Here is a 27,445-nt window from a genome sequence, read left to right as displayed (position 1 = left end):
CCTGTGATTCTGGGTGATCCTGAGTGCGAAGAGCAAGAATAGAAACCTGCAGAGCAGATTCGTGAGGTGCGGTTCGAGGTCAGTCCTAGTCACAAGGAGTCTGAGGTGCGTGCAGGATGTCCAGGTAGAGGTGTCCCCAGCGCGGAGGAGCAGGAGCTCGGGGGAGAGGATACCAGGAGACAAGGGCACGTCTTTTCCCTTAACCGGCTCATAAGCCCTGTGTGGCTAAGAGTTGTATATGCTTGTTTGAAAACCCCGCAACCTACATGTTGTTCACGTTATAAGTTATTAAAAGATGAAAAACATGTGTTTGTCTTTTGATTCTGATGAGATCTTTGAAAATGCAGCAGTGTTTTTTTGTGTGTGTGAGCATAATTTCGAAAGCAGCTATAAAGGCTTTAATATATTTTGTTTTAAAAATCAGGATATCATACCATTTATTGATAAATACTGGGAATGCATGACGACCAGACAAAGACCTGGGAAAATGACCTGGCCAAATAACATTGTGAAAACTATGGTAAGTCAACTAAAATTGACTAGACTCAATGTTTAGAAAACCAGTGTTCCTTGTAAGAATTTATACAAGAAGTTATATATGGGTTTTGTTGGGTTTTTTTTTTTTGATTGTGGTCTCACTGAAGTAATGTGATGACTAAGAAAATGAGAACAACAGTATTAAATCTTAGTAATTGTAAATTTTAATAGTTTTCACACAAAATCAGTAAGTTGCACATAGACTTAAGTGAAGATATGGTAGTTTTATGTACGCCGCTGAATCCTTTGTCCGTTGTACTTTGGCAAGTATAGTGTTATACCTAAATTGGAAACAATGTTTTCTTTGATTAAAAAAAACAAACTCTGTTCTGAACATTATTGTCCTTAGACTTAGAGCACCTGGGGAGACATCAGCACAAGCTGTTACCACTATGTATCTCTGTGAGGTGTGGGGATGAGTGAGGGTTGTGAAGGATGGTGGCTCTCATTTTGTCAACTTTCTCTACTGTTTGTATTTTTTGGTGGTCATGCATTAGTTTTCTAATCAAAGAAAAACAGTACTGGTGTGTGTGTGTGTGTGTGTGTTTTTTTTTCCCCCAGGGGGCAGGCTCTTTGTGTTGAGATTTGGAGATTACACCTACGATTTGGGAGTTAGGGGTTAAGCATCCATTCAGTTTAAGTATGAAATTTCCAGTAACACTAAAATACCATTTCCTTTTAGAGTAAAGAAAGAGATGTGTTCTTAGTAAAGGAACACCCTGATCCAGGGAGTAAGGACCCAGAAGAAGATTACCCCAAGTTTGGCCTTCTGGATCAGGTACGTTAATCGGCTTCACAGGCCCCCGTTTGATTTTTAAGCCACGGGGACAGAGAGAATCAGGCTGTGTTTACATTTGTGTATTTACCACTTACAAATGCCCATGACCCGGTGGGCTCCAAATAAATGGTTCTTATTCCATGTGAAAGAAAGAGCACTCACCTTAAACTGGGAGACCAGTGTGTTAGTTGCAGCTCTTCCTTAAAATGTTATGACTTGACACATACCATTTTTATCTTTTTAAACTTCTGTTTCCTCTCTTGTAACACAAATACGCCATTCCAAGTGATTTCTGATTTTCTTTCCACCTCAGATTTCAGAGATTCAGATTTCTGTCTTTTCTTGTAAAATGTGGAGCTCTGGCCACATTGGGCCTGGATTCCCATAGGGAGGTCTGCCCTTGGTCTTCTACCACCCCTCCCCATTCCCCCTCCACCACCCCCAGCCTGGCTCAGCCTGATTCTGAAAGCACTTCCATCCTCATCCTTGGCTGCCTCACACATGTGACTTGCTGATCTTTGAAGCATCTAAGTTTGGGACCTCTGCCGGCTTCAGAGTCTAGGTTGCCATTCTGTTTTTTCTCCCTTTTTTTTTTTTTTTTTTTTTTTGAGCATTGCCAGCCTGGTTTGATTAGGTAGCCACCCTCTATAATTGAATATTTTCCCTCTAGGATCTTAGTAACATCGGTCCTGCTTATGACAACCAAAAGCAGAGTAGTGCCGTGTCTACCAGTGGGAATCTAAATGGTAAGTGTTTAAATATTTCATGGGTGAAATGTCTGTACGCTATTCAATCCACATGTGCCTAGAATTGGGCAGTCTCTGGACTGATTCTTGACTAGGTATTTACTAAGATGCTTTAAAGTCCAAATCTCAATTTTTAGGGGCTAACTATGGATTTGAGCAATGATAGCAGAGGAGAAATTTTTGTTACGTTACACCACAGTTTGGTCTTAAGTGAAACATTTAACATAAAACGAGGTACAATTTTAAGGTCAGATTTACTGAGTTTATATTCGACTCCCCATCTGTATCTTCATAACTAACACTTAATTTAGGTTCACGTGCTTTGCACTCAAATTTTCCTTAATTCTACTGTTTTTTAACTTCCTACCCATCTTCTAATTTTTCTTGCCCTAAATCTTTAGCTTATGCACATGACACCGTTTCTGTGTTGACCACCCACTGTAGCATGTTTTTCTGTCTAACCCCTCTAAGAGCAGGACAGCCCTTTGCTACTAATGGCAACAAATTGAAAGCAGATATAATGGGGAGGTAGCCAGCTCTTCATCTGACATATGGTGTCGCTACCTTCTCTTCTGGAGTGATAGGGTCTTAAATATGTAACCATTTCCACTGTTACTAATATAACTAAGTGTGCTGTTCATCTCTTTACGTTATTTTTCTCCTTTCTGTTAAAGTTTGACAAATACACGGTGCCACTTCTGTTCTTACAGGTGGAGCCTCTTTTGGAGGTGAATTCCTCCTCTGTCTTCTTTCAGCCTCTCAGACTTAAGTATTTTGTGGTTTGGAAGATGCTTTTTGCTGAGTTGTGATAGAAGCTGAAACTGAGTTAAGATTGTAAAGCCTTGTGGAGTTGGTGGCAGTAGCACTTGATATGAAACAGTAGTTCCGGTTTAATGTTAGTAATTGGAAGCTTGTACGTTGTCATATTCTGCCTCACATGTCCAGCAGTCCTCTTTAGTGTTGCTTGATTTTTTCAACGTGGATCTAAAACTTGTCTCAAAATAATTGAAATGCAGTGCCAATAAAACCTTAACAGTTTTTTTGAATAAGGTAACAAACTATAGAGGTGTTGATATTTTAACAGTTCAACATTAAGCCTTTTATGAGGACGGGATGACACCAGATATGTTCATAAAAGGAAGTTCAGCATAAATCTGGTCCTGTCTGTGCAGAATATGACCTGCCTTCAATGTCTTGATCCTCTTTTTATTGCAGCAGAACTGCTGATAATTTCCAAGCTTGCCCCAAATTAAGATATAGTACTTCATGCAGTTGTTACGTAAAGGTGTTTTCCTACAGTTCAGGGATGTTTCCTGGAAGTTGGACAAATAAACTAATTGAGAGGAATGACAACTGGACAAAAATTTCAAAGCACCTATTTCAGAAGTGCCCAAGGTAGTATTCCTTGTGGCTTTTAATATGTAGCTTGTTTCTTTTTTTATTTACAAATTCTCTATCTGTATTTTCTCTTAATTCCACAAGCCAGATTCGTCAAACCTAAATTTGATGCGTTGGCACAATTTTAATAATTGTAAAGATTGCTGACTAAATTTAAAGCTGCCTTTCCTGCTTGTGTCATGAACAACCACACCAGATGCCTAGAAGCACTGAAGAGAAACACCTTTTTAGTATTTCTGTTTTTTGTTTCCACGTTTGATGTACTTCTGTTTTGCTGGAAGTTCAAGTTCAGCGCTTTAGCAGATCCTGTGCCTCTCTCATGTTTATGGACTATGCTGTGTGTAGTTCATGCAAGCGAGCATCCCTTCAGTGAGGATGTTCTCCTTATGGATGTTCGTATTGATTTGAGTGGGAAAAAACTACCCACGCAGTTACTTCTAGCTGTGGGTGTCTGCCGTCTGAGTGAGTGAAAATGCATTTGTGTCTCATCCTTGGAAAGTGTTCCCGGAGCTGCAGTTCATTTAGGAAGCAAGGGGCACAGCTGTAACCCAGGAGTCATTAGTGCTGGGTTCACTGGAGCTGCTGCCAGAACGCAGCATTCTGGGCTAGGAGCCACCCGGCAGACTCAGGCGAACCAGGGTGAAGTCCTATATGCTTCCGGGCAGGAAATCCTGTGGTGTCACACAAATGCACGCTGGGAGTGTTCGTCCCTGGGGAGCTGTCCCCTGTCACAGCTCACTGAAGGTGATCTGCCTTCTCTTCAAAGGCGGTATTGCAGCAGGAAGCAGTGGGAAAGGCAGAGGAGCCAAGCGCAAACAGCAGGACGGCAGCACCGCGGGGACCACCAAGAAGGCCCGGAGGTGAACACCCCCTGCCTGCCCCTTACCGAGGGCTGCAGAGCCCCTCAGTGAGGCAAGAGATCAGCTGTCTGCAGGCGCAAGCCTACCCCTTGTTCTCAAATCTTAAACAGTTTGAGGGGTCAAATAGCCCCAGACTAGGCGCCCTGTTTGGGGAACTCGTTTCTAAATGAAACAACCCCAGGGAAGCACCCTGTGATGATTGACCTGGGCGTGAAGTTCTGCTAAGGCATCTTGAGAAAGGATAGATGGACCAGAGGCAGTGAAAGAAACCAATATTGAATGTCAGCTCTTTTACAGTAAACTTTCTGCCTGTCCCCTGATAGCTCTTCCCTTCACTTGGTTCAGTACTGGGGTGACGAAATCCAGGTCATTTCTTATTCAGACTGGAAACAGGTAGTGGGTGTTCATATCTCTGAGTTTCTGTTTATTAGTCATAGTAATAAACATGCTGAAGGAAACCGCCCTTGTTCCTCTGTGCCCTGTCTCCCCTGGCTTAGTTGCATACCAAGATAAAGTAGTTTTCATTTCCCCATCTTGCCTGCAGAGGGCAGAATGATCTATTTGAATAAGGAAAAACATTTGAAGTTGCCGGTGTTCAGTTGAAACCGAATACAGCAGAGGCCTAACAGAATTGAAGGCACGTGAGCTAGAGGAGGGGGTTGTAGTTTCTTGATTTTATTTTTTCCTTTCTGCAGTGACCCTTTGTTTTCTGCTCAGCGTCTTCCCCCTCATGGCTACCCCTTGGAACACCCGTTTAACAAAGATGGCTATCGCTATATTCTAGCTGAGCCCGATCCCCACGCCCCTGACCCTGAGAAGCTCGAACTCGACTGCTGGGCAGGAAAACCGATTCCGGGAGACCTCTACAGAGCCTGCTTATATGAACGGGTTTTGTTAGCCCTCCATGATCGAGGTGGGTAAGCTGTTAATGTTTGTGCTGGGCCCTGTGTTGCTCAGAACTACCATCGTCAGCTCTGTCCTGTCTAGAATTAGACAGACATGCCAATCTAATCCTCACCCCATCTCTAACTAGACTCAGCCAGAATGCAAGAAGTCATTTCCTTCTTTGTCTGTCCTTATAAGCTCTAGCCATTTATATACAGAATACTTTTTTTAAAATTTTCTATTTTGAACTAAATTTAACTTACAGTAAAGTTGCAAAAATAATAGAATTTCCATATTGAAAGTGAAAGTGTTAGTCGCTCAGTCATGTCCAACTTTTTGTGACCCCATGGACCATATAGCCTGCCAGGCTCCTCTGTCAATGGAATTTCCCAGTCAGGAATACTGGAGCAGGTTGCCATTTCCTTCTCCAGGGGGTCTCCCTGACCCAGGGATTGAACCTGCTTCTCCCGCGTTGCAGACAGATTCTTTACTGTCTGAACCACCAGGCTGCAGGACACAAAGTACTAGAACTTTCATATATCTGTCATCAAAGTTCTCCTAATGGTGAGATCTCACACAGCCACAGTACAGTTATCAAAAGCAGGAGATGGGACTTCCTTGGAGGTCCAGTGGTTACGAATCTGAGTTTCCACTGCAGGGGGCGAAGCTTCCATCCTTGTCTGCTCAGCGCAGCCAGAAAAACAACAAACCCAGGAGATTAACATTAGTAAATACTACGAATGAAGCTAAAGACTTTATAAATTTCACCAGTGTTCCGCTAATGCCTCTTTCTAGGATCTACATTGCGTTTAATTATTTCTTCATAGTCCCTTGCAGTGTTAACCAACTGCTTTTTGAGTGTTCCTCACTGAGGGTCTGTCTGACTCTTTCCGTGATTAGACTGCGGTTGTACGCTCGTGTAAGAACAGTGCACACACAGATCCTTCCCACTACATCATCTCTGTAGGCTCGTGAGGTCAGTGTGTCTTGTTATCGGTTGTGTGGACACAGTCATTTGGTTAAGGTGGTTTCTGCTGGCTCTCTCTACTCTCTTTCCCTTGGTAGTTAATAGATATCTTAGGGAAAGATCCTTCGAGGTTATACAAATACCCTGTTTCTCTAAAGTTTTGCCCACTAATTTTAGCATCCATTTGTGGATCTTGTTGTTAATGCGGTGTTTGCCTAATTGTTTGCTATTTCTTCCTTTCTCTATTTAATTATTTAATTGGTTATTTGTATCAGTGTGGACTTAACACATATTTATTTATTTTGTAGGCTATATTTTATTTTGTCATTCAAATTATTCCAGCTTTGGTCATTAGAAGCTTCTTTAGGTTGGTTCTTGTGGGGGTTTTGTGTTTTTTTTTGGAAGTGTAATTGACTTAGAATATTAGTTTCAGGTTTATAACATAGTGTTTCAGTATTCTTATAGATGATGCTCACAGTTATTATAAAGCAATGGCCATGTTGCCTGATGCTCTGCAGTATATTCTCATAGCCTGTTGGGTTACACATGGTGGTTTGTGCCCGTTGGTCCTCTGCCTGCATCTTGCCCGTCCCCGCTTCCTGCATGCACCTCTTGAAACCACTAGTATGTTCTGTCTGTGAATCTTTTTCTTGTTTCACACATTCATTAGGTGTTTTAGATTCCACATATAAGTGATAACAGAATACTTGTCTTTCTGTGACTTATTTCGCTGAGCAAAATGCCCTCCGGGTCCATTTAACATTGTTGCCAATGGAATCTCTTGTGTCCTGTTGATAAGCCCCCATCATTTATTTTCCCTTACTTACTGGCGTCACAAGTTGGTTCTGGTTCATGTCATATTTTCCATGCTGCAGGCCAAGTATCAGCTTCTTCTCCAGGGAGCTCAGATTCCTTTGCTTGGGGAAGCAGCCTCAGAAGTGAAGATGTGAGCGTTCAGTATGCTCGCCATTACTGGGTGGTATTCCGGGCTCCCTCAGTGGACCCAGGTAGAAAATACGTGTCTGCGTCTTAACCAACACACACATACATGCCTGTACTGAGTTTACTCTGCCACTTTGGATTTTAATCAAACGCTATAGGGTCTGCAGCCATAAAATTAAAAGACGCTTGCTCTTTGGAAGGAAAGCTGTGACAAACCTAAACAGTGTATTAAAAATCAGAGGCATCCCTTTGCTGACAAAGGTCCGTATAGTCAAAACTATGGTTTTTCTAGTAGTCATGTATGGATCTGAGCGTTAGACTATAAAGAAAGCTGAGCACTGAAGAATTGATGCTATTGAACTGTGGTACTGGAGGAGACTTTGCGAGTTCCTTGGACTGCAAGGAGATCAAAACCAGTCAATCCTAAAGGAAATCAGTCCTGAGTATTCATTGGAAGCACTGATGCTAAAGCTGAAGCTCCAATACTTTAGCCATGTGATGTGAAGAGCTAACTCATTGGAAAAGATCCTGATGCTGGGAAAAATTGAGGAGGAGAAAGGGACGACAGAAGACCAGATGGTTGGATGGCATCATCGACTCAGTGGACATGAGTCTGAGCAAACTCCTGGAGATAGTGAAGGACAGGGAAGCCTGGTGTGCTGCAGTCTCTGGGGTCGCAGAGTCAGACATGACTGAGAGATTAAACAACCACCATAGAGTCGTTCCAGCCTCCCACCTTTCTGTGTGTGTAACTTCTTTGTGGAGCAGTGAGAAACCTGACTCTAATTATCTACAGCACATTTTCCTACTTATTCATGTCGAATGTGCACCCAAGGTGGTTTGAGAATTGCAGACCACTGTAGGAAGCATTCACTAATGAGATTACAGTGTGTATGGACAGCTCTTTCGGTCTTGGCCTTGCACTGTCCCACGTGGATAGCGTTAACTTAGATTAGTTCTTTTCTTCCCCGCCTCCTTCATTGTGGTCACGACTTTCGTTTATGATACAGGTAGGCTTATTCGTTAGTGTTGGTATGCCATGTGGGGTTCTCCTACATGTTGGGGGGATGTGTGTGTGTGCAGGGAACATGTAACACTACTGGGGCTCTGAGAGTTAAAACTGCTGTTCACTGAGGTTTGCTCAGTGTCATTCCCTCTTCAGCCCTGCTCCCCGTTCTCATTTCTTCCTTTTCCCCCACTGCTTTCCCGCCCACCCTTTGCACTTAGCCAGGCTCTTAAGTTTCTAGTTCATCCTGGCTGTTTTTTCTGCACAGGTGAGCACACACATGTATTTCCTTTGCTCCTTGTTTTTTTGTACATGAAAGGCAGCATACTGTAGGGAGTCTTGCATTTTGCTTCATGCAGTTACTCCAGACTATTTCAAAGAGCTCGTCCACTTTTTTTTTTTTTTTTAAGCTTTACGATAATGCCATTACGTGGATGTACATGGTGTATTCAGCCACTCTGAATATGGGCACTTAGGTTGTTGCTAGGATTTTGGATTGACAGAAAAGCAGTGGATAGCTTTGGTGGGTGGGGGGGTGTGTGTGTGTGTGTGTCTGTGTATCTGTGTGTGTGTGTGTGTGTGTATTATTGGTGGTGTATTTTCCAAGGTAGAATTCTAGAAGTGGAATTGCTGAGCCAAAATACATATATATGTGGTTTTGTAAAATATTGCCAAGTTTCCCTTCAAAAGGTCATGCTCGTTTGCATTTCCACCAGCAATGTAGAGAATGTTTGTTTCCATGTAACCTCACAAACAGAAGATTTCCTGGGTATTAATTTTGGCCCATCTGAGAGGTGAGAAGTGGAGTCTCAGGATTTTGTGTTTCTTTGAACATTATTTTCTTGTTTGAGTTGTTACCTTGTGAATTAGGTTTGTGTTGTTTTATTTCCCCTGTTTCTGTTGGGAGTTTGATATTTTGTCCCTTCACATGTTGGGGATGTTAGCCCTTTGTCTGTGGTATATGTTATAAACATTTTCTCCCGGTTTGTCAGTTGTCTTTTGACTTTGTATATGGCTTTTTTGAAATGTGAAACTTTTTAACGTATAATAGTTCTTTTAATGGCATAATTTATTCACTTACTAAAATAGCATTCTTATCCTTTAGAATGTGAAAGTGAATTTAAAGAAACTACTTTTAGACAGCTGCACTTCATGAATTTTTTTTTGCTGTGTTTCTGGAGTATTAATGCAAATTCCAGATAGCATATTATTTCACCCATAAATATCTCAGTATTTATCTCCAACAAGGATTTTTTAAAAACATAACCACTATGACATTATGTTACCTAATGAAGGTGAATAATAATTTCTTAAGTATTCCATACTCAGTTCACATTTCCATGGTTGTTGAAAATATGCCTCTTTCTTTTAATTAAATCTGAACACATCCATATAGTTATTGCATTAGGAAGCCCTTCATTCTTTCTTTCCTTTTTTTTTAAATTTTCTAATTTTTTCAAAATTTATGTATTTGTTGGCCGTGCTGGGTCTTTGTTGTTGTGCGAAGGCTCCTCATTGCAGTGGCCTCTCGTCCTGAAGCCTGGGCTGCCGAGCACGCAGGCTTCGGTAGTTGTGGTGCACAGGCTTAGCTGCTCCGAGCATGTGGGATCCGCCTGGACCAGGGATCGAATCCCTGTCCCTGGCATTTGCAGGCAGATTCTTAACCCATGGACCATCAGGGAAGTCCCCTTCATTATTTTTTGCTGCTGCTGCTAAGTCGCTTCAGTCGTGTCCGACTCTGTGCGACTCCAGAGACGGCAGCCCACCAGGCTTCCCTGTCCCTGGGAATCTCCAGGCAAGAACACTGGAGTGGGTTGCCATTTCCTTCTCCAATGCATGAAAGTGAAAAGTGAAAGTGAAGTTGCTCAGTCGTGTCTGACTCCTAGCGATCCCGTGGACTGTAGCCTACCAGGCTCCTCTGTCCATGGGATTTTCCAGGCAAGAGTGCTGGAGTGGGTTGCCATTGCCTTCTCCCATTATTTCTTGAATTGATGCTAAAAGCTGTAACTCTTATACTGATGCTTGTCAATCAAAAGTGAAGGAGACGTAGTGAAATCACTTGGACATAATCCCTTGGTGTAATGAACCGTTGCAGGATTGACTCCTGGATCACGATAAACTGTGGAAAATTCTGAAAGAAATGGGGATACCAGACCACCTAACCTGCCTCTTGAGAAATCTGTATGCAGGTCAGGAAGCAACAGTTAGAACTGGACATGGAACAACAGACTGGTTCCAAATAGGAAAAGGTGTATGTCAAGGCTGTATATTGTCACCCTGCTTATTTAACTTCTATGCAGAGTACATCATAAGAAACGCTGGACTGGAAGAAGCACAAGCTGGAATCAAGATTGCCGGGAGAAATATCAATACACTCAGATATGCAGATGACACCACCCTTATGGCAGAAAGTGAAGAGGAGCTAAAAAGCCTCTTGATGAAAGTGAAAGAGGAGAGTGAAAAAGTTGGCTTAAAGCTCAACATTCAGAAAACAAAGATCATGGCATCCAGTCCCATCACTTCATGGGAAATAGACGGGGAAACAGTGGAAACAGTGTCAGACTTTATTTTGGGGGGCTCCAAAATCACCGCAGATGGTGACTGCAGCCATGAAATTAAAAGATGCTTACTCCTTGGAAGAAAAGTTATGACCAACCTAGATAGCATATTCAAAAGCAGAGACATTACTTTGCCGACTAAGTTCCGTCTAGTCAAGGCTGTGGTTTTTCCAGTAGTCATGTATGGATGTGAGAGTTGGACTGTGAAGAAGGCTGAGCGCCGAAGAATTGATGCTTTTGAACTGTGGTGTTGTAGAAGACTCTTGAGAGTCCCTTGGACTGCAAGGAGATCCAACCAGTCCATTCTGAAGGAGATCAACCCTGGGATTTCTTTGGGGGGAATGATGCTAAAGCTGAAACTCCAGTACTTTGGCCACCTCATGCAAAGAGTTGACTCATTGGAAAAGACTCTGATGCTGGGAGAGATTGAGGGCAGGAGGAGAAGGGGACGACCCAGGATGAGATGGCTGGGTGGCATCACGGACTCGATGGACATGAGTCTGAGTGAACTCTGGGAGATGGTGATGAACAGGGAGGCCTGGTGTGCTGCGATTCATGGGGTCGCAAAGAGTCGGACACGACTGAGCGACTGAACTGAATGACAAGCATACTTTGAGAGTAGGGAAGGGCCAGATAAGTGACGTCCGGGTTTAAGCAGTGATCCTTGTCTTGTTTCACTCTTAGCTGTAATTCTGGAGGGGAGAAAAGGGGAGACCATTGGCCCTTAGCAGTGACTTGTTAGAACTTAGTGCATAGGATAGTAGTGGCTCCTGCTGCTTGTACTGAGCCTTTTAAAACTTAACCATCTATATAGTATCTTTTAAACTTTATTTTGAAGTTATTTCAGATTTGTTTATTATTTTTTAAAGAAAGTAAAAGTGTTAGTCACTCAGTCGTGTCCAACTCTTTGCGACCCCATGGACCGTAGCCCACCAGGCTCCTCTCTCCATGGAATTCTCCAGGCAAGAATACTGGAGTGGGTTGCCATTGCCTTCTCCAGGGGATCTTCCCGAACCAGGGGTCAAACCTGGATCTTTTGCATTGCAAGCAGATTCTTTATAATCTGAGCCACCAGGAGAGCCAAATTATTACTTTAAAAAAAAATTATTTATGTATTTATTTGGCTGTGTCAGGTCTTAGCTGTGGTGTGCTGGGTCCTCACTGCAGCGCCCATGGGCTTAGTTGCTTCGTGGCGAGTGGGATCTTAGTTCCCTGACCAGGGATGGCACCTGCATCCCCTGCATCGCAAGGCAGATTCCCAACCCCTGGACCACCAAACAAGTCCCCTCAGATTTATTTCTTAAGAAAGTTGTAAGAACTGTAGGAAACTTGTTGTTTTTTTTTCCCTAAACCGCTTGAGAGTAAGTTGCCATGATGTCCTTTCAACCACTGAGAAGTTTATTTTGTGTTTCTTACAGACAGGACATTCTCTTTGTGTTATCTAGTGCTACACAGTGAATCACCATAAAACCTAGCAGTCTAAAACTACCAGTGTTCATCAGCCCACAGTTTCTGAGGGTCCGGAATCTGGGAGCAGCTTAGCTGTGTGGCCTGGCTCAGGGAAACTCAGGAGGTTGTCAAGCTCCTAGCTGGGGCTGACAAGTCTCTTTCCAAGACGGCTCAGACACCCAGCTTGGACGGGACACCCTTAGATCCTCACTTGTGGTCCTTTCCATAGAGTACTAATTTGTCCTCATCCTTGGAAGCTATGGAGAATTCCATGGACTGTATAGTCCGTGGGGTCACAAAGAGTTGGACACAACTGATCGACTTTCACTTTCACTTGAAGCTAACTTCTCCCAGAGCAGGTGATCAGGGAGCCATAATGCGTTTGACCCATCTTAAGGTCAGACAGTCAACTCCAGCTTCATTTTATTTGGAAATCGTCACTAAATTCATTCCGCACTCAAGGGGAGAGAAATTAGACTCCATCCCTTGACAGGAAGAATATCAAAGAGCTAGTAGTTATTTTTTAAACTTACATTCCTATAGAACCAGTACACAGCCACCAAAGGCAGAAAGCTAGCATCTGATCGCTGCCATCCGATCCTCAGACTCTGGGCAGGTTTCTCCAGATGATCTAGTGTGTCTATCATAGCAAAAGCATCCAGTTGAAAACAATTTGCTGCATTTAGTTGTCGTGATTCTTAATTCTGCTTCAGCCTGAAACAGTTTCTTCACCTCTCCTAGACTTTGACACTTCTGAAAATGAAGAGACCAGTTCTACAGAGTATCCCTCAGTTTAGTTTCATCTGGTTCCTCGTGATCCAAGTTCTACATTCTCGACAAGAGTATCACAGAAATGATCGCGCATACTGCGTCCTGTCAGTATGGTCCTTGTAATGTGGTCATAGATGGTGTTCACACTTGAGGGAGCTGAGTGCAGGACATGGGAGGATTCTACTATTTTTGAAAGCTTGAAATTGTTTCAAATAAAATGTCTTCTAAATCCTGATGATTTAGTCACACATCAGGATCTAAACACAGTTGTATTTTAGGGAATAGATAGTATAATCACTTTCACCTGCCATCTTAAATAATCATATATAACAACAAGTGGCTGCTTGACAGCTTTTTTTCCTTTTTCTTTCTTTCTGTGCCTTCATCTGTATCTTGAAGTTTTTAGTTCCTAAACGAATATTTCAAATTCCTGACTTGATATTTCTGATTTTTAGTTTTGCTTGACTGGAGGGTAAGAGACTTTGTGTTTTTGCGGCTATTTTCTCCAGGTATTTCGAGTAAGTTGCCGGCTTTCTTTTCATCTCTATCACTGTAGCTCCCCAGTTAAAGATCTCCGATGACCGGCTGACTGTGGTCGGCGAGAAGGGCTACTCTATGGTTCGGGCTTCTCATGGGGTTCGGAAAGGTGCCTGGTACTTTGAAATCACAGTGGATGAGATGCCGCCAGACACTGCCGCCAGACTGGGCTGGTCCCAGCCGTTAGGTAAGCCGGGGCTGTGATATGGACACAGCGACAGGTGGAGAGGTGTCCACCGTCTGGCTGGTCTTCATGACTTTGGGGCTTATTGGATTGTGGGCATAACGTTCAATTCCTGAGGGTTTAGGTAGGTTGAAGTTCCTAGGAATATTTTTATAATTCACTGCTTGTGAGAAATAGTTTGTTAGCAGTTTGACAAAATTGGTAAAAAAAATTAAAAAGGAGTAGAATCTTTTCTTTTAGCAGGCCAGAGTTGACTTGCAGTCCTGACTTGCTGTGTATATTTTTATTGGAACAGGTAACCTTCAGGCTCCCTTAGGTTATGATAAATTTAGTTATTCTTGGCGGAGCAAAAAGGGAACCAAATTCCACCAGTCCATTGGCAAACACTACTCTTCTGGCTACGGACAGGGAGACGTCCTGGGGTTTTATATCAATCTTCCCGAAGATACAGAGACAGCCAAGTCACTGCCCGATACCTACAAAGATAAGGTGAGTCTGTCCTCCTGAGAGATTCCTGGGTTTGAAGACCAGTGGCAGCCGATACCTGCAGCTGCATGTTCTCTTGATGCTTATCTTTCCCAATATTTCATTTTTGAAATTTTAAGACATAACACATTTCAAAGAATTTAAAAGGCGTCCAAATACCCAATGCCTAGATTCTGCCATTATCATATGTTATCCAAGGACTTCCCTGGTGGTCCCATGGGTAAGAATCCACTTTGAAGTACGGCTTACGGGGTTTGATCCCTGGTTGGGGAACTGGGATCCCACATGCCGCAGAGCAACCCAGCCCGTGCTCTGCCACGAAGATCCCATGTGCCACAACTAAGAACTGATGCAGCCAAATAGATATATAAAAACCATGTTATCTGTTCATTCCTCTACCAGCCATTAATCCATGTTTTTTTAACCCCCACCAAGTAACCTCTGCCAAGTACTTCAGAGAGCTTCACTTGTGGTTCAGCTGGTAAAGAATCCACCTGCAATGTGGGAGACCTGGGTTTGATTCATGGGTTGGGAAGATCCCCTGGAGAAGGGAAAGGCTACCCACTCCAGTATTCTTGCCTGGAGAATCCCTTGGACAGAGGAGTCTTAGTAAGGGCCTTTTATGAAGATGTTTAAAAAGTGTGTACCATCTGGTAATTCTTAAGGTGCACATGTTTCAAAGTATAACAAAGCTGACTCTGCAGAGATAGTAAGTTTTGTTCAAAACACAAAGACTCATGCTATTTATGTGAATCTGGCCTCTTTTTTTTTTTCATGATGTAGCTGCTGCTTCACTGTTCCTTTTCTCTCTCTCGGTTTCCAAGGCTTTAATAAAGTTCAAGAGTTATTTGTATTTTGAAGAAAAAGACTTTGTGGATAAAGCAGAAAAGAGCCTAAAGCAGACTCCTCACAGTGAGGTGAGTCGTGGTCATTAAATGTCAGAAGTAGAAGAGTTTGTTCCCTGGGCCCAAGCCCCTTGTTATGAAAGTGAGGGAACTGAGGCCCACGGCGCAGCGGAGTGATTGCTGCTGCTACCACAACAGCAGGGCCGACGCTCTCTCCTGCCTGCCGTGTTTGGTTCTTCCTGGGCTGCCTGCTGCTGCGAGAAGGCTGGCCTAGGTTCTCGGAGAAAAGGATATAGAACAGCAGCTGAATAAGGAATGTCTGCAGGCAGTCAAGGAAGCAAGCCAGAGATAGTGGTCCTTTATCAAAGCAGGGAGCAAGGGCAGAGGGGCGGACCCTGGAGTAGGACATGCTGGCCTCGGTATGTGACCCGGGGCAACAGGAGCTCTGATGGCTTGTTCAGTGTCTTCCAGAACTTTCCCCACGTCCCTTCTCCAGAGTTGTTAGGAATATGTTTTTCCCAAGTTACAGCACGATCAAAGAAGGGCTGGTGGATCTGGACCAACCACAAGGACCATAAGTAGAAGGGGAAGGGTTGGAAGAAAAGTCCTGAGCTGGGGACATTCCTTCATAAAAATGCTGTGAAGCCACCTGTGATTAACAGTAATAGAAGCAAGTGTGGGAGGATACACTTAGGATTCTGGTTGTTTTAGGGGAAAGTAGTGAAGGCACGCAGTTAATTGAGCCAGAAAATACAGCCAGGTGGAACATAGCTGTTCCTGGGAAGAAGAGAGAAAGGTACTTCAGAAAAAGCAGCTTTGTCTGAAGTCCCTCTCAGGTGGTTAAGAGAGAAAATTCAGGAGAGTTTCAAGAAAGAACGGACAAAGAAAGGAGAATTCCAGGACCTTGACAGAAGATCTGCGAGATTTTCAAAGTAGAAGTGCAGAAGGGAGGACCTGAGGCAAGGGAAGGGGACAAATAAATAAGCTTAAAAGGGTGTCACTCCAAAGGGCCAGTGGAAGACCAGCTACTTTTTATAAATATAATGAGTAACAGAAAGTGGAACTATTTGGTGTAAGTAGCATAGGAATTCAGAAACAGATAAGTGTGAGCACTTGCTACAACAATGCATGTAGATAGGCAGTGAGAAAACCTAAGATACTGCATAGTAAGTGTCAGCTGTTGCTGTTAAATGAGCTATGCTACTCCTTGAATTCCTTAGATGTGTTGCCCGCAAACCACTAGTAAAGTGCCCTCCAGCAGAGTTCATTTTAGTGTTCTTTTTTGAAATTCTGAAGTAAAACCATGGTTTTTGTTTCAGATAATATTTTATAAAAATGGTGTCAATCAAGGTGTGGCTTATAAAGACATTTTTGAAGGGGTTTACTTTCCAGCCATCTCCCTGTACAAGAGCTGCACGGTACGTACCCTCTGTTCATCCTGCGAACACAGCTCGAGAGAGATGAGTGAGCCGTTGTGGTCAGAGAGCCATGAGTTGGGTTCTAGAAGGACATGTGAAAGGCCTAGGAGTGAGCAGGCAGTGTATCCCTCCTGTTTGTTCCAGAAACAGTTGGGCGCTTTAGGAAGTGTTTGCTTGGATAGGTAAAGATCACTTGGCTACTGTGCTCCACACCTTTCCTCTGGACGTTGCGGCATGGTCTGTGTTGTTCAGTGTAAAGGATATAAGGTGTGTACATGCATAAATCAATTTGCTGTTATGTGTCATGATAACCTACCATCATTAGTAACTATTGCTTATATAGATTTTTTTTTAATATGATCCAGCATGAAGGAGACTGTCATTAGAGCCAGTTTGAAAAAATTTTGTAAAGGCAATGCCTGGAAGTTTCCATGTCCTTTTGCCTGTCAGTAACCACTGCTGAAGTCATATAAGGAAATCTTTAGGTTATAAACAAAGGTCAGCAAAGTCTGTTTACCTAATTCTTGATGCCTTGACCACTTCGAGCAATTATTAATGTATACTGGAGAAAGGAATGGCAATCCACTCCAGTACTATTGCCTGGAGAATCCCATGGACAGAGGAGCCTGGTAGGCTACAGTCCATGGGGTCTCAAAGAGTCGGACATGACTGAGCAACTTCACTCACTCACTCACTTCACCGTTTGTTCCAGTTGTACCCTGAATATCACAGCTACGTTTAAAAGCCTCCCTTGTCATGCTGAGGTTTTCACTAGTTTCTTCTCTTTCTTCATGTCTGCCTGGATTGAATTTGTCCCAGGTCTCCATAAACTTTGGACCATGCTTCAAGTACCCTCCAAAGGATCTCACGTACCGCCCTGTGAGTACCACTGAACCCGCCTGCGAGCATCATCGTCTCTGTTACTTCCTGCCACCGCTGCTCTCGTCTCACCTCACTCTCTGTCCCTTGTTCCCCTGCAGATGAGTGACATGGGCTGGGGCGCCGTGGTGGAGCACACTCTGGCCGATGTCTTGTATCACGTGGAGACAGAAGTGGATGGGAGGCGGAGCCCCCCGTGGGAGCCCTGACCAAGTCCTTTTCTCTTTACAGACACAGACTTTCTGGGGAATTGTATGAGGGGGGTGTTGTTTTTGTTTTCTAACTGTTGCAAGTTTTCCCGAAGATCCCACAGAACAGGGCCTCTGCTGTAGTAAGTTGAAGGTCGAGTGGGACTGGGAGAGATCCCTGCCCTTCATTACTCGCCCTTCCAGGATGGCTTTCCCTGTGCACACCAGACTGCAACAGCTGCCGCCCTGGGATCCCATAAGCGCCCCGTGCAAAGGGCTGTACCACACACTCCACCCACCAGCTGAGAAGTGCTGCTTCCTGTGTTTTCAGAGGACGGGGTCGTCTCGTCCAGTAGCTAACTTATTTAGAGACATTTCCTTCTGTGGCATTGCCTGCCTCCCACCTGGTTCCCAGGAAGCAGTGGGCCCATTTCTGAGAAGAGCTGGAATCCACGACTACATTCCAAAGCAGTCTAAAAATGCTTTCCTTTTGGTGTGGGTGTGCTTTTAATTTTGAGATGAACTTTTGAACACTGGGATCTCTGAAACTACTAGGTCCGTAGGACTGTCATTGTGAAAGGCACTTGCTTGCAGCTTTAACAGTGAGAGACTCTTCCCAAATAAAACTTGTCTTTGAATGTGTGTAGCACTTTGCTTCCCTTTCAGGTTGGGGTCCGCGTGCTGACTGTTGGAAAAGTGGGCGCCTTGAGCCAGCATTGGCGAAGAGGCAGGTTTCTGTCTCCGCCCCGCCAGCTCAGCCCAGTCTGCCCTGTGAAACCAGACTCTCGAAAGCAGACGGAACTTCACAGGGCGCATGGTCTCCCTCCGGCTCTTCCCTTTGGACTTGGCTGTTGATCTGTGTGGATTGTCTTCTTGCCTTGCTTCCCTTCCTTTGTAATAGCTGATGATTAAAGGGCAGGTTTCAAGGACTCCCCTGGTGGCCACGACTCCAAGCTCCCAAGGCAGGGGGCCCAGGTTCGATCCCTGGTTAGGGAACTAGAGCTCACCTACCCCAACTATAAGATTCTGTCTGCCTTAAGATCCTATGTGCCGCAGTGAAGACCTGGCACAGCCAAGTAAATGTTTAAAAGAGAGTGGGGGGGCAGTTTTCAGAAGACTAAAAATTGAAATGTAAGGATGAGCCCTTCCCCTGGGGCCCTCGTGTGTTTCCCTATCTTCACTGCACCCACCCCCCGTCGTTTTTGTTGGGGGCCACACCACAGCTTGCAGAACTTCCCCGACCAGGGATTGGACCTGTGCCCCTGCAGTGGCAGCACGGAGTCCTGACCACTGGAGCGCCAGGGACGCCCCCCTCCCTCTTTTAATCAGTGGCGGGGCAGTCCTCCCAGGATTGCTGCAGACTCCCCTGCATGTAACTTCCTACCTAGGTTAGTAGGTAGGGTGGTTCACCAAAAGGCCAGTAATACGTTGCCAAGGGTCACCATATATTATAGCTGTTTAAGAAATTAACCAAATTTCAAGCGACTATTTGTATCAACGCAGAAGCTTTGATTATTTGTCTCTTAATGAATCACTGAGGTTCTTTGTTTTGGTCATTCTACCTCCTAACAGGAAACCCAACAGAATCAGGCTGAGTTCTGTTCATTGATGGTGGGTCTTACAGAGCAGAAGTGGTTTTAAAGCTTCTGGAGCAACGGAGGGTGAAGAACTCTGAGTAAATGAGGGTGGTGGTGTTTAGAGGAAGCTGGGGGTAAATTTTTTGTAATGTAAGTGACCACTTAAATGACATAAAAAGAAGTTGTGCACCCTCTCTTCTATTTAAATGATGAAGTCAGGGTTTTGTACATTGCACTTTCATAAATTGGAGGTTATGGAAATAATGGCTTTACCTGTTTATGCATCGTATTGTGTGCATGTGTGACAGGGTTCATTTGAAGGGCTCCAGGAATACCCACTTTTCATACAGTTCTGTATGAAACGGTCTCTGTAAGCAGGTCGTCACTGACAACTCATTTTATTCCAATGAAAAATCAAACAAGTGAGAAAAGATCTCCCCAGGCCCCTTAAAGACACAGTAGCGTAGTTTGAAAAAGGCAAACATGGTGTGTGTTGAAAGCCCATTTCTTCACTGTTAGTCTGTTCTCTCGAAACCAGAGCATGTGTTGCTGTACACACCTTTCAACAAGCAACCCTTTCTCTTAGCTGGGAGTGGAGAATTCTGTTCTTGAAATACTTCACTGTTATTCCTTCTCTGAAGCTTCCAGGGTGGAGAAACATAATTTCATCTATGCCAAAAATAGACTACTAAGAAACAATAAATATTAATAAATACCTGTATCAGTTGTACAGTCTCAATGCCTCAATAAATACCAGCATTTCTGTTACTGGTAATTTGTTTAATTAGCTAGCATGACATTCCACATGGTATAAATCATCAATGCTGTTATCACTGGAATGGAAACACTACAAGTGGTAATGGTTGGGTTTTCATCCTGTATATGTATTTTAGCCAGATAACCCCATCTCAGCTTAGATGTTTAGAGCACCAATTCTCAGACCTTGGAAAGGGATTTTGCTCTCATGCTATCACACCTTCTCCTAGCCATCTCCTCCAAGATGGTAAGACGTTGACCTGTTAAAGCAGAGAAATTGCAGCCCCGAGTCAAGCTAAGGACAGAATAGACTCCAGACTAAAGATTCAGTTGCTGTTTCAGATCTAAACAAGCAACTAATGGGAAAGTAGTAAAATTTGCTTTTTGATTTTTCTCAGTGATACCATTCAGTCATTCACTTTTGATTCTGTCCTTAGGTAAATAAAAATCTTCAGTCAAAATCATCTTCCAATGCCCATTAATCAGCTACCAGCTATAGAGTTCTTTTAAGAACTGATTTAGTCTTGTGCATATTGTCCAAATTAAATTTTTATGAAAGATTCTGGTAACAGATCCTACATAATTGAAAGACTTAAGTCCCCTGGAGTTTTTCCTTTGAATGAAGAGATTTAGTTTAATTAAAATCTTTATCCACGGCTCCTTTAGTATGAGCTTGCCATTTACTATCATGGATTTTAAAAGAGTAGAATTTTAAATTGGGTACAGACTAACAAAGTTTTTATGTTAGTTACAATTCTTTATTCTGACTCCTGTCATGGAAGAAGTACGGGAATCAATCTGATAGTTCTGTATTTTTTCCATTCTAGAAGCCATCTGCTGTGGGAGTTGCTTACTCTTTGGTACAGCTATCCACCCGCTTGGTAGAGGAGCAGAGGGTTGCGGGAGGCCCTGTGTAAGACCACTATCTGCACACATTGCCTGCAGACCTCTTGACCTTCTCAAGCTTGACAACCTGATCCTTGTGTTTGCACCCTCTGCACCCTGCATTCCTTAACTGGTAGCATTTTCAAGATATTTTTAGGTAGATGCTGTCAGGACCCAAGAAAAAAGTCACAAATCAGTGAGTGAAGTTCGAAGAGCCTTGTCCCCATTCTCTTGGTACTAAAATGCTACTGTAGTAGCTGAGCTGTAGTATCTTACTGAAAATGCGCCACCACCCTGTCCCACCGTCCTCAGGTGAGATCTTTAACAAATTTGGAGGCTTCCAGCAGGGACCTCCTCGTGAGCCCTCAAACCCATTCAGCTGGGAGCCGGTGGAGCCGCAGGCTGGCCTTCAACACCTGGCTTCAAGAGCCGGGCAGGACTCCAGGCGCTTGCGCAGGTGATTGGCAAAATCCACTTGGGTCTGCGAGAGGACCTGATTGATGATGGTCTTCGGCAGCCATCCCTAGAGTCAAAGAAGAATTTGGCCATCTTGTGACTGGCATCCCTTCCTAGACACCACCGATCCCTGTCACACACCTGATGCGGTGCCTGGACTCGGTCCTGCAGCCCTGTTGGGAGGCACACCCTCCTGGTTGTTTGGGGCCAGGGGCTGGGAGACTGCATTACTGCCCTGCTGTCAGGACCAAGTCAGAAGCACGGGATTGTCCAGACAGGTTTCGGCCCTGTCTTCCCTACAGTGTGACCCTGAGCTAGCTACCATAACCTTTGGGGGCCTAAGTTTCCTTCTTTGGAAAATAACTACTGAGTTGAAATTGGATATGAAAAGTAAGAGGAAGCCCTGGCAGGCTTCTGAGATGATGGAATAGCAGGCCATCACTCGTTTGTTCCCACTGCAGTGGTCCACTTCTCTCAGAATGGAGGACGGTTCTTCATATTGTGGGCTGATATGGGAGGGCTGTGTAGTTGCACAGTGGTGTCCTACTCTTTGCAAACTCATGGACTGGAGCCCACCAGACTCCTCTGTCCATGGGATTCTCCAGGCAAGAATACTGGAGTGGGTTGACATTCCCTTCTCCAGGGGATCTTCCCCACCCAGGGACTGAATCCAGGTCTCCCACATTGCAGGTGGATTCTGTAACATCTGAGCCACCAGGGAAGCTGGTGGGAGGGGTAAGAGCCTACTTTTCTCACCATCCGCTTGGCCTCCTCCTGTGCCCCTTACCTTGAGGTCAATGCTGAGCAGCCAGGTGAGTTTGGTCCTTGAGGGACTTCCAACCAGGGGGCGGAGCACCATGCAGGTGGGGCCATGCTCAGCTCTGCCAGGTGAAGACATCAGGTCAAGAGGACAAGCCCAAGTTCTTGAATGCTGGCTAGTTATATTACCCACATTCCTCATGGACCTCATCTTTTTTAAGTCTCATCGGAGAAGTGCTATTTGCCAAGGGTGAGATTTAACAGTTGGCAGGGTCACCAGCTCGTCAGAACAAATGCCAGTTGGAGCCTGGAGGCCTACAGAGCCTCTCAGTTGGGATAACAGGAGATCGGGAAAGGGTCCAGGGTGGTGCTGGGGGCCCCAGGAAACTCCGATAGCAACTGTGTTCTAAGTGGTATGGACTCTGTTTTCATCAACATTACAGTCGGACATGAGCATACCAGCTAAACCTCAGCCCTGCGTCTAGTTTTAGAAAATTACTAAGGTTCTTAAACTTGCTGGGAGGGTCAGGGCGACCTGGCTATAGAAGTGTGGCCCATCTCTGCCTTCCTCCCCTGCTATGGAAAATAAGATGGAGGGTAGGAACCAAGGGTTGGATCCTTGAGGCTGGGGATTCATCACACACTTGGCAGGCACGTGTCCCCAGGCTGTGTTAGAAAAGGGAGCTTTGGGGCTTCCCTGGTGGTCCAGTGGCTAAGACTCTGTGTTCTCAGTGCAGGGGGCCTGGGTTCAATCCCTGGTCAGGGAATTAGATCCCATGTGCTGCAACTAAGACCCAGCCCAGCCAAATAAATTAATGGGAGCTTTGGGGGCTGCTGCCAGTATTACCTGATGACACCCTTCTGCTGGGGCATCTCCTCGTAGAGTGTGGCCGTGCCAGCCAGCACGCACATGGAGCCCCGGCGCTTGGTACAGCGCACGCTCACAAAGTCTCGGGGACCCACGAGGTTTCCTGCCGCCTCTGCAGCCAACTCGTGAGTGATGATCGTGTCTTTTCCAATCTTCTGCAGGACCTGCCAGGCCACAGGGAACCAGGGACTCAGCCAGGTAGGGGGAGAGGCACAACCCCCAGCTCACCGCCGCCCCCTTCCGACTGCTGCAGCTGCCCTTCCAACCAGCTCTCCCCACCTTGATCTCCTTGACACTGGGGTTCCACTCGCCCATGGCCTCCATGCGCTCCACAAGCTCTTCATAAAGCCTCTCCATGGGCTGGTCCACCACCACTTCCAACCGGAACACCTTGCCCACGTCAGGGATCACTTTACTCAGCACCTCATCCCCGTTGGCCTGTCGGTGAGGAGAGAGGAGCCCCAGGGAAATGTTAGAGGAAAGATATTCCCAGCGTAGGACACAGACAGCCAGGGGAACTCTAGGCTGAACCCAAGGAAGCCTGGAACCGTCTTTGATAAAGGCAGAGGAGGTCCTGTTTCCTGCCACCAGCCTGGTACATGTGCTGAGGACTGGAGAGGTAACCTGCCTGTCCCCTGGGCCCTTTTTTCTTGAGGATCAATGTATTTTCTTAAACATTGACATGTATTTTTTCATCCAGATAAAAATCAGAATTATTTTGTAAAATTTTCAACAAACCTGCGTTGGGTTTTTGATTGAGATTAACTTGGAAAAAATGAACGTTTCACTGCAGAGTCTCCCCACATCTAGGGGTAAATGTTGACAGGGGTGGTAGGTCCACCTGAGAAGGCTGTTACTTGACTTCAGAAGCTCAAAGATCCTGAGAGAGAGATTCATTTGGGAGTGAAGAAAGTGGTCTGCAACCAGCTAATTTCACACAGGTTTTTTTTCCCCCTCATTTTACACCAGAAGGATGTATGACCAGAGAAGGTCAGCGAGATGCCCCAGGACCCTTAGCAAGAGCAATGCTGGGCCCAGGTCCCAGATTTCCTGACTCCCAAACTCGTAGTCTATTAAAGAACCTGGAGAAGGAAAGACCTCGCCTGAACTTTGGCCAGTGGGCGGCTTGTGAACTGGCTGCGGAAATAGAGCCGATTCTCGGTAGAGCCATCGGCCTTTGACCTGCACCTTGTTCCCAGTGAAAGGGCAGTGCTCAGGAGCGGGGCACACCAGAGGGCCTTGCTGCTGCTGCTGTTGCTGCTAAGTCACTTCAGTCGTGTCCGACTCTGTGCAACCCCATAGATGACAGCCCACCAGGCTCCCCTGTCCCTGGGATTCAACAGGCAAGAACACTGGAGTGGGTTGCCATTTCCTTCTCCAGTGCATGAAAGTGAAAAGTCAAAGTGAAGTCGCTCAGTCATGTCCGACTCTTAGTGACCCCATGGACTGCAGACTACCAGGCTCCTCCATCCATGGGATTTTCCAGGCAAGAGTACTGGAGTGGGGTGCCATTGCCTTCTCCCCAGAGGGCCTTGGCCCCCTGTATTCCAGACCAGCCCTGTCACAGGTGAACCCAGGTCACACCTGCAAGGAGGTGGGCTAAGGGTGCTTCAGTCCTGGCACTTCTGACCAGGGGATGAGGCCTCTCCTGACCCTAGAGTCCCCACTTCACGGTCTGAATGGGTGTACAGTGCATCCTGGAGGGGAGCTAAGAACACGGTGACAACTTTTCTCAAACGCAAATCTCTAGAACATCTTTGATGGGGGACTGGAGTATCTGGGGGTATATTCTTGGGAAACAAGAATTCACACCGCTTACTGGGGCTTCCCTGGTAAAGGAAGTGCAGGAGACATGGGTTCGATCCCTGGCTTGGGAAAATCCCACATGCCAGGGGGCAACCAAACCCATGCACCACAACTATTGAGCCTGCTGCTCTACAGCCCAGTAGCTGCAACTACTGAAGCTCGCTCGCCCTAGAGTCTGTGCTCTGCAGTGAGAGACGCCACGGCAGTGAGAAGCCCTTGTACCGCAACTAGAGAACAACCCCTGCTCATTGCAACTAGAGAAAGCGAGGAGATGCTCCCAGCAATGAAGACCAAGGGCAGCGAAATTAAAAAGGAAAAAAAAACAAAACTGCTTGCTGCCCAGTGACTGTGGCTCGAGGCTGGACTTCTGAGAGGAGCAGAGACTGCAGCTGGCCTCGAGAATGGCACGGTAACAGCGAGGAGCTGTGGGTTCCTCCGTGGCCCGCTTACCTGCCGACTCTCCTTCTTCCAGCCCTCCTGGTCTTTGAGGATGCCCAGGGCCCTCTGCATGGCCTCCTCTCCCTGCTGGATATAGGCAAGCTCTTGGTCGCTGTAGAGAGAGTCTTCCAGCTGAGAACCTGGATGCAAAGCCAAGGAGACACTGAACTAGCCTCCCGCCAGTTTCATCCTTTGCATCCCCTAAGAGCCCAGACCAAAGTCACAGGGTCCCAGCTGGCAGGTTGAGTTAGACACAGAGGTCTGGCTGTGAACAATGCCATTCCCATAGAGGGAGTGAGGAAGGTGGGGGGGGGGGATGGGGTCTGGGGGACCACAGTCACACACGCAATGCTTGCACCCGGGAGCCCCCTGCCACTGGCAGATGCCCAGAAACCTCAGCTCTTACCTAGGAGAGAGCCGCGAAGCCGAACCTGGTTAATCCACGCAGCTGGGGCTGGGCCCCCTAGGGCCCTCCGGTTCAGCTCCTGGCCGATGGCCAGCACAGCCTGCTGCCGCAGCCCTGCCAGAAACAGAGGGAAATCATTGCTTAGGAGCAGGAAAGCCTCTTAGAGATGGACCCTTCCACCCTTCCTCTCATCACAGAGGAGGAAGCTGGCCTGGAGGGAAAGTGACTTGATCAGGAAGGATTCCCAGAGGGATGACTCCAGGGCCCAGAAACCTGCCTTCTGTCTCACTGGCCCCACCTGAAGGTGGGGGCCATACCCAGGCTGGCTGAAGTTGCCCAACCAAAACATTCCACTGTTATAGACACCCTGTCCCCTGAGGTCTGAGAATAACTGCTCCGTGTGCCTGCGGGGGACTTGCTGATTTAGGGAGAATGGTCCCACGCCGGTGCAGGTCTTCCAAGGGCAGCTTCTATCTAAACAGTAGCCAGTGGAGCCCAGTGTAATTGGAAAGTGTAATTGGAAAAAAATCTAATTGGACTCATTTAGATTGCTCTGTGGTCCCTTGAGGGGATTGACTCAAATGACCCTGGGTCCTGCAGGCACTGATTTCCACCTCCCGACTGTATGATGCTGATAAAGAGGCCCCCCCGTGCTCTCGTCCTACTCCTCTTTCTTTCCCTTCTCTCTCTCTCCCCCACCCATCCGCTCTCAGGTTTGCCAACATGAGGGCCTGGAGTCTGGGCTCCCCCCCACCACTGTGAGCCAGGATTTCCCTGGCACCCTTGGTACCCATTCTGCTGCTGCTGCTGCTGCTAAGTCGCATCAGTCATGTCCGACTCTGTGCGACCCCAGAGACGGCAGCCCACCAGGCTCCCCCATCCCTGGGATTCTCCAGGCAAGAACACTGGAGTGGGTTGCCATTTCCTTCTCCAATGCATGAAAGTGAAAAGTGAAAGTGACGTCGCTCATTCATGTCCAACTCTTAGCGACCTCATGGACTGCAGCCTACGAGGCTCCTCTGTCCACGGGATTTCCCAGGCAAGAGTACTGGAGTGGGGTGCCATTGCCTTCTCCTGGTACCCATCCTAGAGGAAGGCAAAGTCAGGTAGAAGCCAAGATGGCTTGGAGCCCTGCAGGGGATGCCAGGGATGACTGAGCCTGGAAGGCATCTTCGTGTCCAGCTCAATTCTTCAGTGAGGGAGTATTGCGGGGCTGTTGAGGTGCAGAAGGTGAGAGGCTTGCCCAGGCTGCCTCAGTGAGAGGCACAGCTGGGGCCAGATCCTGAGAGGCCTGCCCCCGAGGTGTGCCCTTTCCCCATTAGACACTGCTGAGCCCCTGGCCGCCCAGACGGGGTCCCAAGAACTCACCCTTCATGCTGCGCACGTGTCTATAGGAGCTCCCAGCACACAGCTTAAACGTCGCGAGGAGCATCTTTCCTGGCAGTAGGGGCAGGTGTGGAGTCCGGCGGGGATGCTGAGGGTGCCTGCCGTGGCCTGTGGTCCTGGAGGATGGCTGCTTCTGTGCTTCCTCAGCCTGTCAGGGTTGTGGCCTCGGGCCCTGCAGCTGCAGCCAGATGGTGTGTTTCTGCGCCTTAAATACCTCCAGCTGAAGGCTGTGTTTCATCATCGGGAGATAAAAAAGCCATCACTCAGCATGGAGAGGAAGGCACCAAGGATAGAGAGATTGCCTCACCAGGAGCCTTTGGCCATTTGTGGGGAGCTGGGGTGGAGAGGGAGGGCACAGAAAGGGGAAGGGAGGTTGGTCCTTACCCCGGGGTGGATGGAGGGGAGAGAAAAGGCAGAAGCAGTGGTCAAGGCAATTTAGAAAAAAAGTGCGCACACGTGACATTGGTTGGCCAGCAGCCTGCTGTTTAGAGTGCGGCTCTGCAGCTGACCCCCCTCTCAGAAACTCCAGGTTTAGCAGGTCCAGAATTGAGGCTGTGAAAGCCGCATTTTAAGAAACAATTCTAAAGTGATTGCCATGAAAGTATTCTATGAACTGTACTCTAGGCTTTGAGAAACTCTGCCCTGGTAGAGTGCTCAGGGCATCTGCGGGGAGC

At 46.3% G+C, this 27,445-nt stretch overlaps 2 protein-coding genes across 2 annotated transcripts in view; one reads left to right on the top strand and one right to left on the bottom strand.

The window, feature by feature from the left end:
• ASH2L (ASH2 like histone lysine methyltransferase complex subunit) overlaps positions 1 to 18,076 on the top strand; it is a 28,657-nt gene extending 10,581 nt beyond the window's left edge. The window contains exons 6-16 of the mRNA XM_018041986.1: positions 425 to 520; positions 1,220 to 1,315; positions 1,986 to 2,061; positions 4,226 to 4,319; positions 5,015 to 5,232; positions 13,454 to 13,621; positions 13,914 to 14,107; positions 14,929 to 15,021; positions 16,269 to 16,367; positions 17,187 to 17,246; positions 17,348 to 18,076. Of these exons, the coding sequence (XP_017897475.1) occupies positions 425 to 520; positions 1,220 to 1,315; positions 1,986 to 2,061; positions 4,226 to 4,319; positions 5,015 to 5,232; positions 13,454 to 13,621; positions 13,914 to 14,107; positions 14,929 to 15,021; positions 16,269 to 16,367; positions 17,187 to 17,246; positions 17,348 to 17,455 (1,302 nt within the window). The 3' untranslated portion in view covers positions 17,456 to 18,076. The remainder of the gene's footprint in view (positions 1 to 424; positions 521 to 1,219; positions 1,316 to 1,985; positions 2,062 to 4,225; positions 4,320 to 5,014; positions 5,233 to 13,453; positions 13,622 to 13,913; positions 14,108 to 14,928; positions 15,022 to 16,268; positions 16,368 to 17,186; positions 17,247 to 17,347) is intronic.
• Positions 19,394 to 27,111, bottom strand: STAR (steroidogenic acute regulatory protein). Its single transcript, XM_013975437.2, has 7 exons — positions 26,754 to 27,111; positions 25,386 to 25,499; positions 24,992 to 25,119; positions 23,015 to 23,173; positions 22,715 to 22,899; positions 21,896 to 21,989; positions 19,394 to 21,175 (listed from the first exon to the last, which is right to left on the bottom strand). Exons 1-7 carry the CDS (start codon positions 26,815 to 26,817, stop codon positions 21,062 to 21,064), a joined length of 858 nt encoding a protein of 285 aa, XP_013830891.2. The 5' UTR covers positions 26,818 to 27,111; the 3' UTR covers positions 19,394 to 21,061.

The sequence above is a fragment of the Capra hircus genome, chromosome 27 (assembly GCF_001704415.2).
Source record: "Capra hircus breed San Clemente chromosome 27, ASM170441v1, whole genome shotgun sequence".
NCBI classification, from domain to species: Eukaryota; Metazoa; Chordata; class Mammalia; order Artiodactyla; family Bovidae; genus Capra; species Capra hircus.
This window is presented reverse-complemented; position numbering and strand designations above follow the sequence as displayed.